The 14,548-nt window shown below is 40.8% G+C and overlaps 1 protein-coding gene across 1 annotated transcript; it reads right to left on the bottom strand.

Annotated features, from left to right (window-relative positions):
- Positions 1-1,427: 1,427 nt before the first annotated feature.
- LOC142106569 (trans-1,2-dihydrobenzene-1,2-diol dehydrogenase-like) lies at positions 1,428-13,423 on the bottom strand. The gene is made up of 7 exons (XM_075189553.1): positions 13,250-13,423; positions 10,485-10,596; positions 7,653-7,816; positions 5,001-5,253; positions 4,556-4,680; positions 2,772-2,922; positions 1,428-1,574 (listed from the first exon to the last, which is right to left on the bottom strand). Exons 1-7 carry the CDS (start codon positions 13,340-13,342, stop codon positions 1,471-1,473), a joined length of 1,002 nt encoding a protein of 333 aa, XP_075045654.1. The 5' UTR covers positions 13,343-13,423; the 3' UTR covers positions 1,428-1,470.
- Positions 13,424-14,548: the final 1,125 nt, after the last annotated feature.

The following is a 14,548-nucleotide window of genomic DNA, read 5'->3' as shown; positions in this document are numbered from 1 at the left end:
AGCATGCCCTGGGACCATAGTACACCAAGGAAACATAATTACATCTGCAAGTGTAATACAATTTTATTTGAAATAAAAAGATCCCACATTCACACTCTGCTTCTTGCCTAGATCCAGGCTCTTCATCTGTAACAGAGCTAGGGATCACTGGCTTTGCAAAATAAAAAAAGATCTCAATACGTGACAAGCTGCTGCTGCTGCAAATGAGCTTTTAACGTCCATAGTCATAACGTGGGAATTTTCCATGGCTTGAACTCAAGCCCTGAGTGTTTGTACCTACTGTCCCTAGAGAATCCATCCCTGTGCTGGCTTAGTATTGGCAGGGGGAGGAAGGGAAATGGCATGCCTTTATTTTTATATATGTATAGTTGTCGACGCTGACATTGCAACACTATAGACCAGTGGTCAGGGAACGGGTAAATATGAAATTCCTGGGGGTAATGCTGCCGATTCACCTGCTGTCAGTTGGATTGTAGACCCCTTTAAATGTGAAATTGCTGTTGTACCAGAAGAGCCTCAAGGGTTGGCAGAGGCACTTCTTGAGCTTCGATGCAATAATGAAGCACATATTGGATTTGAAAACAAAGCAGATCTGTCATTTTTTGATGTCAACAGCTGCAAAGGCATTCAAAATTGCACATGAGGCAGCCAAGCAGTTGCTGCCTTTTACAACAACCTACCTTTGCGAACAAGGATTTTCCACTCTAACATAAAAACAAAGCAGAGAAATCAATTGGACACTGAAGACTGTATCTAAATTGCTCTGACACCAAAATGCCCCAATATTGATGCTCTCGTATCAAAAATGAAGCAACATTTCTCCAAAACCTGAAGTTTTGAAGCTGAAGCTTTTAAAGAAATTTTGAAAAGATTCAATAAAATTTTGAATTCCAATAATTAATATATGATTTACTTCCTTTCAAATCAAGGGGGTAACGTCGGCGTATCTAAATATATTTTGGGGTAAAAGGTAAAGTTCACTGACCCCTGAGGTAGACCTTTATGTCAGTGTCAACATATTAGATGTTGGTATTTTGCATGTGTGAACATTATGCATGTTAACATTTCAACTGTGAACATGTAGACCTTTTGGGGGTCTAATAGTGTAGACATTTTCATACCCAACCCAGATGTGTAAACCTCCCATCACTTAAAAACAAATTTGTTTCATTAAATTTCATGTAATACATTTTTCCTACAACTTGTGCTTAGATTAGCCTTTTGCTAACGGATCTTGTGAGGGGAAACCAGGGCTGCTTTCATGAAAGTGACTGGAAACTGCAAAATGCATTCTATCAAAAGTAACAAGTTGAGACCTGGTACAAAGATTCAATTTCTTTGGAGTAGACATGTATGTGCACCTCTCATTGCAAACAAAAAAAGCACCTACAAGGGCCCCCCTTCATCTCAAATAATGACACAAAACCTTGTGTTTTCCACTATTTATTTATGCACTTTAGATTTCTATATTCATTCTCTATTATAATTGATACCAAGTTGTATGTGGACCTCATCCATGATGCTGGCCAGCAACTCGCTCTCGGCTAAGCTCATTATTGGACTCTGTTTTAATCCTGAAACACCAAAGGGTATAGTTATGCACAGCTGAATTTACATATCTCTCACATTTTAAATTGTTTGCATTCGATCAGTGTTTCTCAACTCCAGTCCTCAGGACCCCTAACAGTGCGTGTTTTCCATATCTCCTTGCTTAAGCACAGGTGTATTCATTACTGACTGACACATTGTAACTGATCCACAGGTGGTATAATTATTTCTCTTGTCACCTGGAAAACCTGCACTGTTAGTGGTCCTGAGGACTGGAGTTGAGAAACACTGCATTAGATCATTATATGGTAAAATGTTTCTTATGATTTGTAGATGTGTTGTATCCCCCATGTGTGTCCTATTCTTTGCATTTTTTTTTAACAGGTGCAAAATTCAGTACAATTCAAGTTACTGCAAGACAATGCTTGTATGGCCACTGAGTTCATATTCCTCTATTATCCACTGAATTCATGTGGCATAGAAATAAAATGATTACACATCTCCTTTACGCACAGAAAACAGGTTTCTGAAATTTGATGTCCTCTGTCAATGACAGGCTGGAGTCCTGATTTAGGGACTGGAATCATTTTTGTTGGTATCCTGGTCAGACTGTCTGTGGGGCAGCACAGTGGCTAAGTGGTTAGCACTTCTGCCTTACAGCACTGGGGTCATGAGTTCAATTCCTGACCATGGCCTTATGTGTGAGGAGTTTGTATGTTCTCCCTGTGTTTGCGTGGGTTTCCTGCGGGTGCTCCGGTTTCCTCCCACACTCCAAAAACATAATGGTAGGTTAATTGGCTGCTAACAAATTGACCCTAATCTGTGTCTCTGTGTGTGTTAGGGAATTTGGACTGTAAGCCCCAAATAAATGGTGATGATGATGACTGTCTACAGTATAGACTATACACATAGGGTTAAACATGCAGCTTTGTGCTTCTAATGTTGAGCCAACAGAGGAGATTTGTTAAAGTCTTGCGTTTCTCCGAAATGTTACCATCTTTCTCCCTTACACATCTATATCAGCTATTATAGCAAAGTACATATTTTGTATCGCTGTACTGTAGGGAAAATGGATGGAGAGAGGGGGAATTATTAAGGGGGAGGGTAGATGTTTCTCTCCATTTACATTTCATGTGCTCTTTATCCCTCTCTTCCGCCTATCCTGGCCACGGCATAACATCATTCAGACCAACAGACAGGAAAATGTTCCCTCTTCATGTTACCTTTTAATAGACACTGTCGCACATGCTCAGCTTCATAACTCAGTCCTGTGCTGTTACTGAAGTTCAGGGCCTTTGTAGTAGGAGGAACAGGGTATTTGGTTTCTTTTCCATTAACGATTATTGAAGTTGGAGACCATATATGGGAAGGAATCTGGACATAAATTAAAAAGAATTACAATATGTAGTATCTAATAAAGAAGATAACAAAACATGGTTTGTATAAAGGAATCAATTTGACTATAGCGCTAATCTGGTCAATAAATTGGCTGCAAATGGGGGTTCTGCTCCTAAAATACAGCAGTACTATTGAGAGAAGCACTTTTACAGGGAACTGAGGCGATAACTTATTTTAGTTTCAGAGAACAGCTGACCAAAGTTCTAAGATGCACTGGTCCCAAGCCGTGCGTTATCGACTCTTAAGACAAGTACGTTTCTCAGAGAGGACAAATCGTTATAATCTTCCACCAATGCACAACTTCATTGTTTCTTTAAGGGCCTTAGGAACTATAGGCAAGAAATGCCTTAGGCTAGGTACACACTGAAGAATTTTCCGACCGACGTGTTATCTCAAACGATTGTACAAACGACTGATGTAGGCGATTCATGCCTACACACTGACACGATTCACCTTTAGATCTGTGCTCTTTATGTGGTCCTCTAGTCTTCAGAGAATAACAGCACAATATTCATTATTGTCACACTGTCACACTGATTAAAACCGCCTTGTTATAGCTATTCCACATGTCCTAACGAATTTCGTTCGCTTCTGTGACTCTGAAACAAAACTTTCTGTCTCAGAACGAACAAATTAATTATTCCTTCTACAGCACTCTCTACATTTATTCACCAGGACATGCATTGCTAGCATCGGCTGGAAAGGACACAACTCTGTAAACTCTATGAAGATCGTGAGCATGAGTGCATAGACACTACATGATTGGTCGGAAAATATTAAACAGTACAACCAACCAAATGAGCCAACGATCGACACTTTGGAACGACTTTCGACCATTGTGTCACTTTACACACTATCCCGTCTTCCGATCGTATGGTGGCAGATTTGCCCTATTATTGGACGAAAACGCTCCAGTGTGCACCTAGCCTTACTGCACTGTCAGACTTTTAGGGCATTTGGATGAACAAGTAATTAAGGAAGTTCCTGCTTATCACACATGGTAAGAATTGAGTTTCAAGATACAGACCAGATAGATAGGACCAAGTTTCATTAAGCATGAAGTCTGTCCAACCCAAGCCCTTCTATCGGGCATCATTCTTTACACTGCTGCAGATCTAAATGTGCTTTAGGTCCATGTTAAAAAGTTCTCCACATTCTGGAGGAAAGACAAGACAAAGACCCGGGGAAACAAACAGTCAGATTCTAGCTGTCATTTTGTAGAATACACTAAATAAATGATAGCTAGAATCTGATTGCCTATAGGCAACCAACCTCTCCACTTTTTTAAACCTGCAGTTTGATAAATTTACCCCCCCCCCCCCCCCGGACTGTAAATGTATCAAAAGGCAGTTATTTAAAACCACAGGTTCTCTGTAGCTGCCGCCATTTTTTAAAACTGAAATTTTATTAAAGGCAAAGTCCATCGTCTTTAATAAAATTGCCATTTTAAAAATGAAACAAAAACAAATGAAGTAGCACACAAAACATGGAGGCGCCAAAAATCAATAACTAAGAGGTACAGTACAAAAAAAAAAAAAAGGTAAAACATACATTAGAAGAATGATAATTTCCTTTGGCCATTGACCTGCTCTGGAGAAGAGGTGCTTACCTGAATCATTCCTTTGGTGCCACAGATGGCAGCTTGGTTTGGTAGTGCAGTCACAAGGGTACAGGTGAGTATAGCCTGGCGTTTCCCCAGGTACTGCAGGATAACTGTCACAGTTTCATCAGCACCTATTATAGAAATATAATTAATGTTAAAACTATTTTTGGATAACTCAGGCATACCTATAGACAGTGAAGACTGGAAACTCAGGGCGAATTAGGTCAGTTGTCAATCCAACCAAAAATGCCACTACCCATTTCCCTGTGACACTGTACCCCCCTCTAGCAGGCCATGTCCCTTTTGGTCTTCAAAAATCATGACTGTCTTGCGAAAATCTAAAAAGTTGGGAGGTATGTTATGTTTTCCATACCTTGTCTTGCCTTCAGGAAAAGTTTCCTAGTTTGCGAGTGTGCAGTTTTGGAATGATTACGGTGTGAGTAAAGCTTACCGGTCTCATACAGAAATCCTTTGGCAGTAACAGACTCTGGTTTTTCTCCATTGAAAACCATTAAGGCAAACTGGATACAGTAGCAACCAATGTCCAAGATTGCCCCTCCACCGAGTTCCTTCTCCACTGCCCGGGGAACACCAAGTAAGTTAGCACCAAATTCCGCCCGTACAACTTTCACCTCTCCAATCACTTTCTGATCCAGCAGGGAGCGGATCTGTTCATAGACTGGAAAAAAGCGGCTCCAGAAAGCCTGTACACAAATTAGAAAAAAAGAAACGTGGCTCATACAGTCTGTTAAACACCAGGGGGGGTAAATTTATCAAGCTGCGGGTTTGAAAAAGTGGAGATGTTGCCTATAGCAACCAATCAGATTCTAGTTATCATTTATTTAGTGCATTCTACAAAATGACAGCTAGAATCTGATTGGTTGCCATAGGCAACATCTCCACTTTTTCAAACCCGCAACATGATAAATTTACCCCAAGGTCTTACTGCACCAGTTTCACCAACATCTGATATCTCTTCTCTGAGATACATAGTGGAAGGAGCAAGGTTCCCAAAAGCTTCCAGCTTGCCTCAGTTCCCCTTTTCACGTCATGACTCTACGCAATGGGGCACTATTTTCGTACATTTTTATGGCATTAAACAGAAGAAAATAAATTTGAAACATGCGCTTCTTTTGTAAGTATTTTACAGAAGTTAACCCATAAAGAATATATCTTGGTTTTATTCTGCAAATTTTAACATTTACAGAGATACCAAATATGTGTAATATATTGGGTGCTTGGTTTTTCTTATGTTATTATGTGGAACAATAAAAAAATTTGTTGTAAAGAAGGTACCGTTTGTTTTGCTACAAATATCAGAACCTCCATAGTGTCTGATACATGGGAAAGCATATACTAGGTATTGTTTAAGTTTACCTCTCTATATGGAATATGAACAACTGTAGGGAGTTGTGCCTGCTACACAACTCACATATTTTCAGACATCTGCCCGTCAAGTCCTACCCCAATGATAACATAACCATTCCTTGCCCCAAGGACATACCACCAGGTTAATGTATTGAGAGGGTTATCACACATGAACAATATTGACAAGAGGCCTCTGGGAAAAAATAAAGGAATTATGGGGAAGATGTGACAAATAATCTCAATCCTAACACATGATGATTTCTGCAAGCAGACTTCGCAACACCATACCACCCAACAGTCTAAATATAGGTGGAACAATGCTCTGAACATTTTTCTCAGTTCATCCTAAACATTAATTTGAAGTTGGCATGTCTGTTAATGTATGTGTATTTGCATTTCTCCAGCTTGTGCAGTGGAAAACTGGTTAATGGGCCGGTGGTAGAAGACAAAGTTGGGGTCAGACTTCAATCTTCCTTCATTATCCTAAGTTGTGTGGGCAGTAGGCATGACAGAGGTTGACTGCCATGCTCCACTGCTTTGGGTTACTGAACCTAAGGAAAAAACATAATTTTTTTAATTTTGTTTTTTGCGATGTTTATTAATCATCATGATTACTTTATTACATGTATCATACTTGCTTGTGTGCATTTGTGATCCGGGTACCCCCAGGCTTTCTGACGATCTATGCTTAGAACGCTAAGTGAGCCAATGCAAGCAGTGTAGGATCAGTGGCCTCCTTAATGTTGGACAGGGCCTGAAGTAGACCCTACATAATTGGCAGTACAAGTGTTAATATAATATAAAACTGACAAATATGTGTTAATCCACTGTGAACCATAACTGTAGGACTAATTGTTTTGTAAAGTATGTTATAGTGTAATTATGCCAAACACATGTGATTTATTGTGCTGTAGGTTAATGTGGATGAAAAGTTTATTCAACAGGCAATAGATGACACAAATATAAGAAGGGTTTATAGCATATCCTAGGCTTGTAAAGTGCAGTCCATTTAGAATTATTATATAATGGTGCAAATTTGGGAGTAGCTAATGTTGGTCAGTTCATAATTAAAACGATGATGTTGGGTGTAGGGCAGAAGAGATATTTTGGTTAACACTTTGGAAGCATCTGAAAGGTCCAGGAGAACATCAGGTTCTCTAGGTTCAGCTACTACTGCCTGCCCGTACCCAAAGTCAAAAGCGGGGTTTGGAGCCTGCAGCTTACTCAGCTTTGCTGTAACATACAAGCTGAAAGCAAAAGATCTAAAGCATTTTTTTTTAGGTCCAAGCCTTTCCAATGTCTTCTATGGGGAAATAAACACAATAGCTGGACCTCACCACAAGACAACGCTCCAAAGAGCAGCCAACCTTGAGTCACTGCATAGAAACAAATAGTCCTCTCTAGCTAAGATGTGTTTATATCTGACATGATATCTAATTAATTGCTGAATGCAGTCCAAGAATGTAATTACTTTCTGCTAGCGTATTCCATACAGCAGAAGAAGAGTCTTAGATCCAGACACGTTCCCCCAATAGACCAAGACCTTTGGGTTTCTGTAATCATGCAGAAGTGAATTAGTCTATAGCATTGGGTCAGTAATTACCCTATCTTTTTCTAACTGAGGGAAATCCTTAAAACATGACCTGCTGCAGGCACTGGAGTTGGGAAATCCTGCATTTAAGAATACACTTTAAACATTCAGAGAGAAAATAAAGAGTGTACATAAATAACATACTTCCATTAAAAAGACATTGTTTTTCCTGGCAGCTGAGGTCATCTCTTTAACCTCCGTGATGTTCATGGCCAGCGGCTTTTCACATAGCACATTTTTTCCGTTCTCCAAAAACATCAGCACCACGTCTCTATGGACTGTATGGATGGCGCCAACATAGACAACATCTGGGGATAAAGAAGACACACATGTAAGTATGGAGGAGGAGATAGACACAATCATGTAGTTTAATTTTTAGACATTCTAAAACTGAATTGTATAACACATCTACCACCTCAATGCTTCTAAACATTAACAAAAATCCCCATTTGTTGTATTAAATGTAGTATGAATAAGGGAGTAAACAATTGCACGCCTATACAGTCCACTTCCATCAATGATACTGACCAAGCATTCACTAGTAGGCTAAAGCTCCATTTATTATTAATCACCTTGCAGAAGCAGTGATTAAAAAATTATATTTTCACCATATTCATCTATCTATATAAGTCTGTATATCTACATCTATACAGGAATACACTTTTTGGTTTTTTTTTTGGTTTTTTTTTAAGACAAGTTTTTATTAACAGTCAAGAGTATAAAATAACAGAAATCAGAGGCATTTACAAAATGACATAGCATGAACAATTGAAGGGTTGCTTCAGTCAATGAAAGGAACCATATTCGGGGTCCATGTAAAAGCGAGAATAGAGTGACTGTCTAGATTTTTGTATAGTTAAGAAAAGTCCCAGAGGGAAAGGAAGATGGAGTAAAGGGGAGAGAAAGGAAGCGAGTGAAAGATGGGAAACGCTGGAATAGAGAGAAGATAGAGAAAGAAAAAGAGGAGAATAAAGAGTGCAGAAGGCGATGAAGAAAGGGAGGGGGAAAAAAAAGGGGGATAGGAGTGGTGTGGCAGAAACCACCATTAGGAAGAAGGGGGGAGAGGGGTAGGGGGAAGGGAAGCAGAGTCTATGTAAAGGGGAATTGGTATTGGAAATAGTACATACAGTGTTCCCAAACCTTATTGAAGGTTTTGGAGGTGTTGCATAAGATACTGGTAATAAATTCTATTTAGTGAACTTGACAAATCCTGGCGACCCTTGTGGAGATAAGGGAGGGAGAAGTTTTATTCCAGTCTGAGGCAATTTGGCATGTGGCAGCAAAGAGGATGTGGTGAGCCAGTTTGTTTTGATGTGTAGTGGCAGAAGGGAATCCAAAGGGGCAGAAGAAAGAATTTGGGAAGAGAGATTTGAATTACTGATTCTATCAGGGACTTAACCTCGTGCCAGAAAGGAATTAGTTTTGGACAAGACCACCATATATGCAGGAATGTGCTTGCCTCAGAGCATGAACGCCAACATCTGTCCGAGGAGTCAGGTAATATCTTATGTAGACAGGTAGGGACATAGTACCAGCGAAACAAAAACTTATGGGGGGGGATAAGGCGATACGAGTAATTTCATTCAAATACCGGATCTCTCGGGTGTGCCATGGGGAGAACGAGGAGGAGGTCAAGCCATGGGGGAAATCTGGAGAACTGAAGAGAGGGATTACTGGGGAGGGGTGATGAAAGAAACCATGAAGTCGGGAGGCTAAGTACCAAATAGACAGAGAGTGGGGGACCATGGGGTGGTTCAGGGCCCTTTTAGGGTGAAGTGCTCTTGGGAGCCAAAGGAGGGAAGCAGGGGTGAGTAGACTCAGACTTTCTGCCTCAAGAGTAACCCATACCCTAGAGGATGTGGGACCGTTCTAAGGTACACATTGAGAAATTTGGTCTGATTGATAGTATCCCCCACCCAGAGACTTCTGAAGGATGAGTAATCTGTGTGGACATTTGCCCGCCTACATAAATTTAGAAGTTTCGTATTGGAGGAATTTAAAGACATAGGGGGGTATTCGGATAGGGAGGGTTTGGAAGAGGTATAATAGTCTAGGGAGTATGTTCATCTTGACTGCATTAATACAGCCAATCCAGGAGATGAATTGGTGGTCTAAAGTCTAATTTTATTCTAGAGAGGGTGTGAGGGAAGTTGGCCTGAAAGAGATAGGAGAGGTTTTTGGTTAGGAAGACCTCCAAGTATTTTAATTTTTGGAGTTGCCAGGTGAATGGAAATGTGTGATGTAAGAACAATTTGTCAGAATGGGGGATGTAGAAGTCTAGGGTCTCTGTTTTAGCCGGGTTGATCTTGTAACCTGAGAAGAGTCCGTACGTATCTAGCTCGGAGAGGAGGGGTGGAACGGAGGTAACCGGATGAGATATGCTAATGAGGACATAGTCTGCATATAAAGCAATCTTGTTTTCGGTTGAGTGAACCCGGATGCCCGAAATGGATTGGTTAATGCGTATTCTGGCCGCTAGTGGTTCCATAATAAGGGTGAATATTAGAGGTGAGAGGGAGCATCCTTGACAAGTGCCATTAGAGAGTGAAGCATTAATGGCCAAGAGATGCGATCGAAGGCTTTCTCGGCGCCCAGCGCCTTTATTAGGGAGGGCAGTTTGCCGGCATGAATGGCGTGTATCAGGTCGATGGCCCTCCTGGTATTATCTGGGGGGCTGCCTTCACGGATTAAAGCCGACCTGGTCGGGATGGATTAGAGATGGGAGTAGGGGATTGAGTCTGGTTGTTTTAGCCCCTACACCATTGCCCAGTTTCCTCCTTCACTCACTGTGTGAGGAGCATAGTCACACCTAGAGCTAGCGGAGCTGGGAAAAATGTAATTCGGTCCAGGTTTTGGCATTTATGTATAACATGTGACTAACCTAGGTACAGCATGATTCTAATGTTCAGGACTGTTCCTGGGAATAAAATATAGAATATATCTGACTTCCACTTATGCTTCAGAGTAACTGCTTACCAATGTCAGGATCTTTGGCAAGCTCTTCATATGAACCATACACCTTAGGAATTTTAAACGTTTTGGCAAATTCCTTAGCACGGCCGAGATCCCTGGCAGCCACAGCTATTGCCTGAGGGGGAAAAAAAAAAAATCAGAATAATTTTGTATTATATAGATATTTATACAGGAGATAAGAAATAACGTAAGCCAACCAACACATTGTCAGTGCTATAGGAGTGTAAAGTAGGATCTTGTCTATTGAAATTAATGTAATACCATAATAAAGAGAGGGTGATACAATTTACTAGTGAATGTAAAAAGAGTTAGACTAACCATCCTGGTCAATAAACCCATGAATTACAGACAGAGGAGTCATTTCTAAGGTAGGACTCAAAGCCACTTCTCTCTCATGCTTCACCTATACCAGTGTTGGCTAACCTGTGACACTCCAGGTGTTGTGAAACTACAAGTCCCAGCATGCTTTGCCAATATATAGCAGCTTATGGCTGGAAGGGTATGCTGGGACTTGTAGTTTCACAACACCTGGGGTGTCACAGGTTAGCCAACACTGACCTATACTTTAAAACTCCCTTCCTCATTCCACCACATACAAAGTCTCCAAGTTTTCATGGTCAACAGTGATAGAGAGGTCGGAAGGTGAGGAGACTCTTGATGGAGGGAAGACCATTAGTTCGACCCCTGTGAATGCTCCTGTACCTAATGTACCATTCTACTTTTTTTGTATCAAATGTACTTTCTCTTTCAGTTGTAGAATGCTTTGAGTCCTAATGGGAGAATATCTCTATATAAATTATTAATTATTATTGTTTTAGCAAACATGTGTACTGTGGGAGCATTCTTTTTTAGGAGTAACTGATCTGAATTCAAAGTACTAGCTAATATGGATCAAATCCATGAATATGAGCCCTTTATTTACCTTATTGTACAGCACTGAAGAATGTGTTTAACTGACACAATATAATTTGGTTCTAAGCTTTGTTTAATAAATCAATCTGTCCGTCTGGGGGCGGACTTAACACATTAGGGGTGATGTTTGTTAGAACTTTCACTTGTCTGTCACCGTCAACACCCAAACCTCCCAACTCCCCCCATTTAGGCAGGACAGTCCCTACCTGCAGGCTCTGTGCCACCTGTGTGGAGTTTGTATGATCTCCCCACGTTTGTGTGGGTTTCCTCCGAGTGCTCCGGTTTTCTCCCACACTCCAAAAACATACTAGAAGGTTAATTGGCTGCAATTAAATTGACCTTAGTCTCATGCGGTCTGTGCGTGTGCATGTTAGGGAATTTAGACTTTAAGCTCCAATAGGGCAGGGACTGATGTGAGTGAGCTCTCTGTACAGAACTGCAGAATTAGTGGTGCTATATAAATAGCTCATGGTGAAGATGATGATGACTGTCCTGATCGGGATAGCTTTGTTGCACTTGGGTCAGAATGTTAGGAGGTAAACAGAAAACAGAATGTTGGTATGTAGAATGTTGGGAGAAAAACAGAAAGTTGTAAGGTAGAATGTTGAGAGGTAAACAGAATGTTGGGAGGTAAACAGAAAACAGAATATTTCGAGGTAGAATGTTGGGAGGAAACCAGAAACCAGAATGTTGGGAGGTAGTCACGTGCCGCGCGCACCTGCCTCTGATGCACAAGGCAATGAAAGGGTATTTTGTGGATGGGAGAGGAGCTTAAAGGGTCACCTAGCACTATCAGAATGCTAGGCACTCCCCAGGGATGTAGCAATGCCCTTTTGTGACATGGACACGCACCCTTTCATCGACTGTCCCTCTTTGAAATCCTCCATTGTTGGGAGACATGCACACCATAGCTTCAGAAAGAAGATGGAGCCTTAGGGCAGGGCTGTAACTAGGGCTGTGCCATAGGGGGCGACCACCCAGGGCGCAACGCTAAAGGGGGACGCAGTTTAGGAAAATTTTAGGTTAACTTGGTTAAAATTGAGGGCTAGGGGGGCGGCATTTGCCTTTCTCGCCCCAGGCACTAGAATGCTAAGTTACGGAACTGCCTTATGGGTATATTTATCAAAGTGTGAAAAATACATGTATAACCTTTTTAAAAAATAAAAAAGGTTAGTGATTATGAGCCCTTAAAAGGAAAAAAAGGTCTTTCCTGACCCCATACTGGCAGTCAGACAATTACATGAAACATCACTCTATATTGTATTATTAATTCCACTAGCCATGTATATTCTATTTTTTTAGGAAAACGTCAAACATTTATTTTATTTTAAATTATCACACCTAATAAACATTGCCCTGATAATATTTTCCCAGAGTATGCAACTGTATCCAAATATTTATTTAAGGTAGGAGAATACAATTTCACTAGCCTCTAGCCACAGAGTGACCATGTTAGGGCTTCAAAGACTCCAGGTTTTCATGTTCCCTTTTTTTACAGCACAAAATCTACAAATTTGCAATGCTTATTTTTCCCCCATTATGCCAATTGCTGTAGCACCCAATTTAAGAAGGTAAGTGGGCATTGCACCTAGAAACAAATTCTTTTTATTTATCACCATAAGTATTGGGTGGATTTCATTTATCTCCAAGACACATGGTTGTCCCTTTTTTTTTATTTCAAAATTATGGAAGCACCAGAAAAGGCTGCTAAAAGAAAACCTCTGGGCTTTAAATGGTTAATGTGGTTTAGACGTTGTGCAGCAGGCAGTGTTGATTGGCCACACGGCTGGTCAATTTAGAACATGCAGGAAGTAAGTATGTCAGGTAATCAACTTTACGTTAATCATTGCACCTACCCGGTGATCTTCAGCTGGCAGCGTCTCCAGAGCAACCACAAAGTCATTGCTAATCTTTCCTGCAGAGCAGATACCCCACTTTGTGGCCATCATTAAAAAAAAAGAAGTGTGAGCTCCTGAACCTGAATGTATCCGGGAACTGCCAGAGAAAGGGGAATTTTCTGTGTCTGTGATTTATAGGACAGTCAGAGGGGAGTGTCTAGCTTGGCACGGTGTGCTGATCATTGCTGAAACCAAGCCAAAGTATTCTGCTGTGTTTACTTCCCTAAGCAGACATGTTTCCTGTTAATGTAGGTGTCTTGTTTTGCTATTGAAATCATTCTTTTTATTGTGGTGGAAATTTACAGTGCAGAATTTTGCATTTAGGGAGTGAATTGCAACTATAATACTCTAGTAAAAGTTTAAAGCTGGTACAAATCCAGTTTAAACAAGAGTCCAGTTGCAATTGAAAAATAATTAGATGATAAGGAAGGCAGCTATGCACCTAGCTCTGCATGTATAGAAGACAGCCTCCAGCCACACTGATCCTTTCCTGTTGCAACTATAAGGGGTACATTTATCAAGCTGTGGGCTGGAAAAAGTGGAGATGTTGCCTTTAGCAACCAATCAGATTTTAGCTGTCATTTTGTAGAATGTACTAAATAAATGATAACTACAATCTGATTGGTTACAATAGGCAACATCACCTTTACAAGCCTGCAGCTTGATAAATTTACCCCTAAATGTTTAAAATACAGGAAAACAATTATATACTTAAGTTAAAAATAATTAAAAAGCTCACATCATGTTCATGCTTGGAATAATATAGAAACAGGCTGAGGATTGTAATCGGTCCCCAGTCCTGTATTAGTAGAATATATTAAAATGGAAACTACAACTAGCCATGATCCCACACAGAACAGCTGTTGCAGGGGGTGGAGTGGTTATGGGGCCAGGAGGTAAGTGGGCCACCAGCTGGTGAGGTGCCCGCTCTAATAAGAAGCGCATGCTCAGAAGAGCAGAGCTGGAGTATTTGTAGGATGGACGGACATCACACCCCTCCCCCCCCAATAAAATTGCTGTGGTGTCTGGCGATGCAATGTTACATCCCTGATTCCATCCACCCCAATTTGTAATGGTGCCATCATCAACAAGTCCTGCTCATCTGCAATGGCCAACAGTGTGATGCTGTGGTTGACAGTAATTACAGTCAAGTACAGATTGTTCTTGGTGAAAGAGAAAAATTGTAGTGAATTACCTGCAGGACACATCTTTAAGAAAGAAAGGGGCCATCGGCCTTTGAGTCGGCAAGTGGGTGTG

This window comes from Mixophyes fleayi, chromosome 11, assembly GCF_038048845.1.
Source record: "Mixophyes fleayi isolate aMixFle1 chromosome 11, aMixFle1.hap1, whole genome shotgun sequence".
In the NCBI taxonomy this organism is placed as follows: Eukaryota; Metazoa; Chordata; class Amphibia; order Anura; family Limnodynastidae; genus Mixophyes; species Mixophyes fleayi.
The sequence above is the reverse complement of the archived record's forward strand: the minus strand, read 5'-3'. Positions and strand labels throughout refer to the sequence as shown.